General features: G+C 50.6%; 1 protein-coding gene across 1 annotated transcript; it reads right to left on the bottom strand.

Annotated features, from left to right (window-relative positions):
• Positions 1-1,307: 1,307 nt before the first annotated feature.
• On the bottom strand, positions 1,308-2,011 carry LOC135324757 (cocaine- and amphetamine-regulated transcript protein). Its single transcript, XM_064501635.1, has 3 exons — positions 1,868-2,011; positions 1,658-1,741; positions 1,308-1,551 (listed from the first exon to the last, which is right to left on the bottom strand). The coding sequence occupies exons 1-3, from the start codon at positions 2,009-2,011 to the stop codon at positions 1,444-1,446; spliced, it is 336 nt and encodes a 111-aa protein (XP_064357705.1). The 3' UTR covers positions 1,308-1,443.
• Positions 2,012-9,334: the final 7,323 nt, after the last annotated feature.

Raw genomic sequence — 9,334 nt, 5'->3', positions numbered from 1 at the left:
AATGAGAGCTGAAAGCCGAGAAGGTACTTCAGCGGTCCTTCCTCTGCGGGAGTAAAAGGCAAGGCAGCGCCAGCAGGGGCTGGTCTGCAGGGGGCTGGCTCCCCAGCTGGGCCCTGCAGCCAGGACACCTCCTGTCCCCCCGGGGACACAGCGGGGCTGGGGCAGCTCTGCATGTCGCTGCCCCTCAGGGTGCCCGCAGGGGCAGGAGGCTGCAGTCGGCCCACCTGGGGCAGTGTGGCAGCTTGTGAGACTGAGCCAGGGCCGTGAGTCCCACTGCCAGCCCTGCCCTCACCAAGGCAGCAGCCTGGCTAAAGTGCCCGGTGCTGCAGGGACTTGCACTGATGTAGGAACAACTCTAAGCCTCTCTCTCCCTCTGGCTCCACTAGCCAGGTGTGTGCAGAGCTGCCCTAGTCCGTGCTTCGGGCTCCACTCGGACCCTATGAGCACTTCCAGGGAAAGGAGCTGGGACGCTCCCCGCAAGGTGCCCACAGCACACGCCTGCCCCAGCGGCCACAGCAAGCAGGCTCTGCTTCTGCTTAAAGAGGTACCGATGCACAAAATTAAAACTTCTTTCTGAACACTGTCATCAGAACAATGATTTTATTAACAGTGACAAACAAAGGATAAAAACATGTTATAACTTCACTGAAAGACAAGGTGTACCTGTGGAGAACATACATATTTATGTACATCAGTTCATTAAAGAAATGGGAGCAATTTACTTTAGGTGACTGGAACATCCTTCATTAGTCTGCAGTGAACCCAGACCGCTTTCTCTCTGCGGTGGCTCTGGTCAAGCAGCCGATCCCCGCACCGCCCCACCCAGCCTCGCAGCAGCTCCCCGAACACGGCCGCTATTTCGTGCCAGACTTTCTCCAGCGCACAGTGAGCGTGGTCAGACTTTCGGCCCGAAGCCTGCAGGGCGACTGGACCCCCGCGGTGTGCGGGGAGGTGTTACCAGGTGCGGGGGGAGGAAGGGGGTCAGGGTGCTTTCCGCGCATTCCTCTGCTTCTCCCCCTCACACCTACCTTTGAGGGCTGGATCCAGCCTCACCCCGGGCCCTGGGGCCAGCACCGGGAAGGAGTCGGCCCGCCCAGGACCGGGGTACGCCGAGGAGCGCCCCGCTCCCGGCCCGGCTTGGCCCCGACCGGTTGGATGGGGTCTTCTCCGGCGCAGCTCCGGTACCGGTACCTCCACACAGCTGCGCGCGCGGGGGTTTGGGACGGACAAAATCAAACGGGCCGGGGTGGGGGGTGAGGGGGGAGAAGCTCTACGGATGTCGGATGTCACACATGGCGTTACACTGGCAACACGAGGACTTCTAACTGCTTTTCTCGGAATAAGAAGCCGCAGGGAGCTGCCGCCGCGGCCCCAGGCCAGCACTTCGAAGCGAGGAAAATTGAGGTCCCTGCGCGCCCGCCGGTGTGTCGCGGGGCGCCTCGCCTACAGGCACTTGAGGAGGAAAGAGTTGCAAGAAGTCGCGCGGGGGCAGTCGCAGAGCTTCCCGATGCGGGCCCCCTTCCTCACGGCGCACTGCTCCCCGGCGTCGCACTGTGGGGAGCAACGCGGCCGTGAGCGGGCGCCCGGCCCCCGCGCTGCCCGGCGGCCGGGGCCGGGGCCGGGGCCGGGCCGGGACAGGGGCCGGGGCGGCACTCACCATGGGGACCTGCCCGAACTTCTTCTCGTAGTGCGGGATCCGCTTGCTCTTCAGCTTCTCCAGCACCTCCTGCAGCGCCTCGATCTGCCGAGAGACCCCCGAGACCCCCCGCGTCAGGGCGCGCGCCCCGCGCGGGGGAGCCCGCCCCGGCGCCCGGACGCCCCGGCCCCCGACTCCAGCCCCGGCCCCGGCCCCGGCGCCCGGCCCCACCAGCTCCTTCTCGTGGGAGGCGCCGCCGCCGCCGGGGCCCAGGTCGCGGGCGCGGCGCGGCGGATCGGGCGGCCCCTGCCCGCGGGCGCCCAGCAGCAGCGCGGCGGCCAGCGCGCACAGCGCCAGCGGCCGGCAGCTCTCCATGGTGCTGCAGCGCCGCCGCCGCCGCCGCCGCTTTATAGCGCCGCCGCCGCCGCCGCCGCCGCCGCCGTCGCCTGGCGCCGCGCCCGGCCGCCTGCGTCAGCGCCCCCCGCCGCCGGGCCGCGCCGCCCCTGGCCCGGCCCGGCCCGGCGCGCCCAGCACCGCCCGGCCCGCGGGGAGGCCCGGCTCGCCCGGCGGCACCGGCGCCTGTCTGCTGCTTCGGCTCTGCCGGACCCGGGACGGCTGGCGCCCCCCGGGAACCGGCCGCCCCGCGTCAACTTTCTTAAGCGAGATTCAGCACAAGCCGGTTCTGGTGCGAGGAGGCGGAAAGCAGCCTTTCTGGAGAACAGGGACGAGGAGAAAGCGTTCTGCCCGCGCGCAAGTTCCCCTATCTTTCCCCTTGCGGAGGGGACAAGGGCTGTCAGGAAGCCTCTGGCCCCCTGCACCGTGCAGGCAGAGCAGGAGACACAGCCCTGGGGTGCACAGGCAGAACGGGCGTGGGGAGGAGCAAGAGACAGGCAGGCAGACACACAGAGAAGCGAGCCAAAGACAGGTGGGCTGCTTCATCAAAGAGATCAGGCTTGGAAACTGATGGAGGGGTCCACGACCAGGGAGAAGCAGTAGCCTGTGGGCTAAGAGAAAGCAGACTGCAGTGGGGGAGAGAGCCAGGATGAAAGAATCAGTCTGAAGAAGAAGGAGGGAAGACAGAGATGGCGAGCAAGGAGCAGGCAGGGATGGGAAGCTTGAATGAAGAGATTGTGAAGGTGAGATGTAGGACTGACACCTGGGTGGAAAGGGTCAGGATTACAGAGAATGGGGAGCAAAAGTGGCATCAGAAGGCTCAAGGTAAAAGTAACCATCAGGATTTACAGCAGAGCTGTAAGAAAGGGACTTGAGGCCAAATGTGGACTACTGACCAGCTGCTCAGTGAGCACCATCCGTCCCATGCATGATATATGGCCAGGTCCTGGTGAGGAGAAAAAAGCACGATCACAAAAGGGAAAACTACAGTCAGCGCACACACACATGAGCTGTGCTAGTTTCAGTTCAGGCCTTCCTACTTAAGCGTCCCCTTGCATTAAATAGTGCCATGGTGGAAGAGTTACTCTGCAGGCCCAAATCCAGCCCAGGCCGCAGCTGGTCGCTGTAAGGGCAGGAGGCAGACAGGAGAGTGGCCGTAAATGCTTAACAATGAGAAAAGCAGCAAGAGGCTGTAGAGCAGGGCGGTGGCTAACGGCAGCAGACCTGGGGCACAGGAAGGGGGCACGATCCCCCTGGGAGGGGACCCAGGAGCCGCCGGCCCTTCGGAGGCTCACGCGTCCAGGCCACACAGCTCCCCGCGTGCTCCCCGCAGCAAGGCCACCCTGGTGCCTGTCTGACACAGGACCCGAAGTGAGGCCACAGCAGGGCCTGGGGTCAGGGATGCCATGTAGACTCAGACAGGTGACAAGTGCCCTCCTCGCAGCTCAGTCCCACAGGCTCTGCCTCCACAAAGCCCAGGAGGCTTTGGCAGGCTAAAACAAAGACCAGCAGAGAGAAGCAGGGGAGAGCCGGCTGGCGAGGCAGAAGTTTGGCCTCCGTGAGTCACGTTGTGTTGGTGTGCGACTCCCGCGTTACTGCGGGAGGCAGAGCAGGGAGCAGCGCTCGCCCGGGGGAGGCCCCCGCTTTGCCTCCGCCGCCTCGGACCAGCGCTGGCAGCTGCTGGCGCTTCGCCTTCGGGGAGGCACACAGCCGTCCTCGCCCCCCTGACCAGCAGCAGCCGTCTTGGGCTCCCTGGAAGGAGGAGGAGGAGGAGGAATATGAAAAGCCTCATTAACAAAACCCGCATAGCTGGTTTTAACAGGGTGGTTAGGATCAGCCTGAAAAGGCAACATGCACAAAATACACACATATTTTAAAAAATCAGACCCAGAGAGCTATTTTCCAAATGGGAAGGCAAATGTTTAAAGGAACCATAGGGAGCTGTGGCTTAACAAGGAATTTTTAACAGTGTCATTTTGTTTGAGGCAATAAAAAGCCTCAGATCACTCCCGCTATTGTGTTGCTTGTCTCCAGAGCTGCATGTTCACCTCTTGCTGTTACCTCCTCCCACACTTTCCTATTGATCATCACATTCAGCAAAGATCTCGTTTGTAATTGCTCTTCAGCATAGAGATCCTCTGTGTGTTTGCATAAATCCTCCAGCCTTGTTCTGCCCAGGCAAGGCTAACGTCTGCCATCACACCACTCGTGGCCAATCCCACATCCCAGGCTGGAGCGAAGACACAGCAATGTGAAGTGCTTGAAATGACGGGGCTGCTAAAGTACATTAGAGCAAGGAAATAACATAGACTGAGAAAAACATAATGCTTTATATGGAGAGGCAGATATAGTCTATTCAACTTTGAAGGCAGACTCAGTGAAACCTGGACTGAAATGCAAGCTGTATTTTATAGTATGAAAGTTACTCATGCAGTGTTGAAAACACCACAGAGATGCTTAGAAACCACCATTGCTTTCTTTCCAGCTTGCACTTCCATGTAAAAAGTTGAATTTTGGATTGTTAGTTCCTACGTTAAAAGTATTATCTAGTGTGGAGGCAATTAGAAATGTCTATCTATCTCCAGAAATCATTGCATCTATCTAGATATAGTTACCTATATAACTATACATTTCTGTATCTGCCTATTGCTATCTGTCTTGCATTATTTCTGCAAATATCACTATACTCAGCTCCACATTCAGTCATTCTTACAGACTTTGTCTCAATCACTATGGGGAAAAAATGTTTTAGGATGCAGGATATCTGAATATTAAATAAGAGTCAGAAACTATCATATCAAGGAGCAGAACAGGGTCACAGTAAAACAAAAAGCGGAAAAAAAAAAAAAAGCAAAATCACTCTATGCAAGTACCAGAAAACAGAGATACTTTTAGAAAACAGCATCAGTAGCCAGTTGTAAGACGAGCTGGCTACCAAACTAAGGGAGTCTGCGACACCACAGAGCTCAGCTCAGACGCTCCATGTGGAATTCAGTGAGAGCTCGGATATGAACAGCTCTGTTGTTACGCTGTATTAACTCAAGCTTCTCACAGTTAACTTACTTCCTACATACTAAAGCTCTTGCAGATGAGATACAAACAGGAAACAGAGTATCAAAATCTGTATTTCAAATGGCTCCTTTTTAAGGTTCTGCACTGTGTATGCTTTGCACAGCGACCGTAATTGAATGTGCTTCTAAAAGCAGGAAAACAGTGGAGGTTTCTGTTGACGCTGTTGTCAAAATAATATAGTATTCATTCAGCAGTTTTGATTCATTTATGTATTCCAGTTTCAGCTTGACACATACACACGGTTGGGCAGATTTTATGGCTACGAGACTGTAGAGATTAGCGTGAAGCATTTAGTCGAGTGCTCTACTGAATCAGAGCCATGAAAGTGGACATCTGGCTTTAAGTGGATCCTTTAAGCTTTGCTGAAAAGCAGTGGGCTTTTGGAAGTGCTTTGCTGAATTGCCTTAATTTAAAAACCTCACTTTAAGGAAAAAAAAAGTTAATAAAATATACCGTTGCTGGTTTTCTGAATCAAGAGATTTCTTTGGCTGAAATCTGGAACAGCAAGGAAAATCTAAGATAAATTAGGGTTCTGCCACATTTGAAGTAACGATAGAGTCCAGAGGCATACTGGAAAGGTAACATCTGTTTCAGAGGCAGATACCAATTCATCTCTATGAGTAAGAGATCGGAAAAGTACTATTTCAGTAAGGGATGGGAGTCTCACAAGAACAGCAAATATACAAATGCCAACACAATTACTGAGACAACAAACCTCATGTTAAGCTAACCCCAAAATGGAAGGAAAAGGGGAGGGAGAGAGGAGTGAGAACAGGCACCCAGTAACTTCTCAGAAATTACATTTATAGACTCTCCCTTTGTTTCTGCAGGCAGAGTTATTGCAGAACCCATGCACCAGCTGCGTCTCACTCCGGTCTTCAAAACAGGCACACAAGCCTTGCAACGTTTTCAGACCAAACTATCTGACCTCGACTTTCATTAGGTAAACTGCCAGCAATTTCAGTTATTTACCGCACTGCAACTTCTGCAAGTGCCCAGCGCATCTCTGGGTGCCATGAGAATAAAAAGAAAATGGTAGGTGTGAGTGGCAATGGGCAGAGGTGAGGTTTCTGTGATCCATCCATCCTTAATTCACCATCTCAGCCCAAGTAACTTAAGAAACACCATCAGTTACTTGCAGCAGTATCTAGGGACAAGACAAGCATCTTAGTCCACCACATTCACAGCTTTCCACTTCCTTCCACCACAGGGGCATTTGAAAACACTATTGAGGTCACAATATCAACCCCCTTAAACACAACAAACTCAAATGTTGACCTCTCTTAAAAAGGCTATGTCCTTTAGAGTCATCAGGAGAGCTAGAACTAGGTTATCTCTTGGTCTTGCCATGGTCAAGAGATGTGCTGTTCAGAGGAGGGAGGAAGACATACAGCCCAGAAAAGTGGTCCTGAAGAGAGGCCAAGTGAGAGTAGAAAGGTCACCTGGAAGCCTAGAGACTAAGTTCAAGGTCCCGGTCTACCACAGTTTGTACGCTTGATATGGGGGAGCCATTTCATCTATTCCTCAACTTCTGCCCTGAAAAAAAGTATCACTCTAAGTATTATCTTTTACAGTAAGTAAGTAGATTAACAGTTGTGAGCTGCTGATACTACAGTGAAGTGACCATACACACCCGAGATGGGTGGAACAAGTCTGGAAAACCACCTATAGATCTCAAGTTGCCTCTGCTGTCAGGACTCATGTCCTTACACTGGCAGTCAAAAGCTACCATTTGTCAGCAGTCTTCTCAAAGGGACAGCCATCAGACAGGCACTATCTGCCTTCTTCAAAAGTAGTAGTTTATTTACCATTAATATTCATTAAACATCTGGAAGAGATCCTACAGGTAAGCAACAAAAACAAACGAGAGTATCTATAAAATGGAATAATGCCCCTATGAGCATCATCAAATACGGTATAGATATGGTGGTGTCCTACACTTCACTTCTAGCAGGTCCACAGAAGACAAGATTTTTCAGCAAATCTGATTGACAGTATGCAAGGTGCTGTCTCTTCTGCCAGAGTACCAGCATAGCCAGTGTGCATTATGCACAGTAAGTGTCCACATATGAGGCACAGCACATTAACGTGAAAAGCTTTTCCAACATTTTTTCATATGCAAGGGAGAGGTGATAATCACGAGTGATTCTTGGCATCATTTATGTTGAATGTAGGTCCCGTCCTGTATCTTCCCCTAACCAGAACATACTGATAGGATGCTAATGAGCTCGTGCTGATGAATGCCATTTGTTTAACATGTTTCCAAAGATAGGTATTACGAAGGCAGAACTGCCTGATTTATTCAGAGACATGTTTTGACTTGGGTTGTACATATTTAAAAGAAGAAATTTTGATAAATGTAAGTAACTGTCCTTTCAGATGTAACAAGCAATAGGGAGACAGCATTCGCGGAGGGTCCTATATCTGCTTTCATTATCTACATCTCAGGATTATCAGTTACTGTCTCCAACTCAGAATGATTTCATTACCAGTCTCACCAAAAGAGTGATCACTTACTGTTAAGAGAGTGGGCCATATGGCTTTGGGCTAACAGACTCAGGAAGCTGACCCAAAGAGTTAAAGGCAGGAGGGCAATGGATGCCTGAACCAGTTACTCTACAGCAGTAATAGTAAGTACAAAAATACAGAGTGTTTCCTTTTCTTGGAAGCCATTAATAGCAATCAGGGGGGTGGAGAGTGATTTCTTCATACTCCCTGGCCTTTTTATACACATATTCAAAAATATGCTTTTTTCAAAGGCATCTCAAAATCCAGCAACCATAGATAACACCACTGTATTTTCAGAAGAAAGAATTCCCAGGGCCATGACCAACACATCATCTACAAATCCCTGTGGTAAGTTGAGAACAAGAAGCAGTGACATGAAAACACAGCTCTATGCCTTATTGCCATTTTACTACAGAATTTTAAATTATTCTTCTCTGTTAAGTATTTAATATCCTAAGAACATGCATGTCAGCATGACAAAGTAACATATGCACAGACTTTCAAAAGTAAACTTTCTCATGGTGCAGAATGCACCATGTTTTGAATGGATTTCTTCTCTGTAAGGTCAGAGGTAGAAAACTGACCATTTGTTGCAACACAGGGGCACATGAGAGACCCACAGCTCAACGTGTGATGGCCTGTTTATTCTACATTGAAACCCTCCATTCTAAAGCATTTACTTCTTTCATTTTCACTTTTGCATACTGCCTGAAACACAGCTATACGCTGTATGCATATATATGCTTATATATATATGCTATACATATGCATATGCTATAGCTATATGACCCTCCTTCTCCCTCCTGGGACCAAGGGGGAGCTTCTCTGCCCCACAAGTCTGGGAAAGACTACCACTGACAAGTTATCTGGGAAGCAATCTATGAGCAATCTTTCTTCTCCTCACAGGCCAGCACAGGATAGGATCTCCACCCAAGTGCATTAATTGTGAGAGAATTTGGTTTCCAGTAAAAAATATTCCTGCTATTTAGCCACCATCTATTTGGTATTTGAGCACGCATAGGCCCAATGTAGGTAAAATTCCCTTCCTAGTCCCAGCTAGCACATTTACCTCCTTATTCTAGGCAAAGTACACACGAAGCATTTAATTTCTACAAGGTACAATATATCTGAAAAGAACAAATGAAATGACAGATTGAATTCTCTAAAAACATTACACTGCAACAAAATTACACTAAATAAAGAAGATTAAGCAAAGCACTCCAGCACTCCATTTAACAACCTGAAAGTAGCATTGAGGCATGTGCTCCAAGTCAAGCATTGATCCACGCGGGGAGACTGCTGCGTCTTTATGAAACTAAAATTGCCAGAGGGATCACACCACTAAGCAAGGTGTTAAAACATGTCAGCAGCCAATCCTAACCTTCAAAAATGCTCAGCAACCTGCAGCTCCCACAGATGCTAGCATGCTATCTCCTGCTCTTCCAGAAGGAGCCATCCATCCATCAGATTCTCTGTTGTTTTGACTTCAGGGAATCACACAGAAGAGCAATTTTTCTGGATGAAAGCCAGAGAAAAGCCAAAATGCTAACAACTGCATGAAATCTATAATTTCATGCTGTGTTGAACTCACTGGCTGCCCTTACTGCACTTTGTTTCACAAAAGTTATTTACTAGTGAATATGGATTTTTTGTTGTTGGATGGCATCTACAGGAGATACACAAAATAGAATTAAAAGAAATAAAGGAGCCAATAAGCAGCAAATA

This window comes from Dromaius novaehollandiae, chromosome Z (assembly GCF_036370855.1).
Source record: "Dromaius novaehollandiae isolate bDroNov1 chromosome Z, bDroNov1.hap1, whole genome shotgun sequence".
NCBI lineage: Eukaryota > Metazoa > Chordata > Aves > Casuariiformes > Dromaiidae > Dromaius > Dromaius novaehollandiae.
This window is presented reverse-complemented; position numbering and strand designations above follow the sequence as displayed.

What these genes read in the sequence shown, in the direction of transcription:
- LOC135324757 (XM_064501635.1), bottom strand. Translation starts at nt 2,011, where the DNA reads ATGGAGAGCTGCCGGCCGCTGGCGCTGTGCGCGCTGGCCGCCGCGCTG. An exon ending in CCTCCCACGAGAAGGAGCTG is followed by an intron (nt 1,742 to 1,867) that starts GTGGGGCCGGGC and finishes GTCTCTCGGCAG; the next exon opens with ATCGAGGCGCTGCAGGAGGT. An exon ending in AGTTCGGGCAGGTCCCCATG is followed by an intron (nt 1,552 to 1,657) that starts GTGAGTGCCGCC and finishes TGCTCCCCACAG; the next exon opens with TGCGACGCCGGGGAGCAGTG.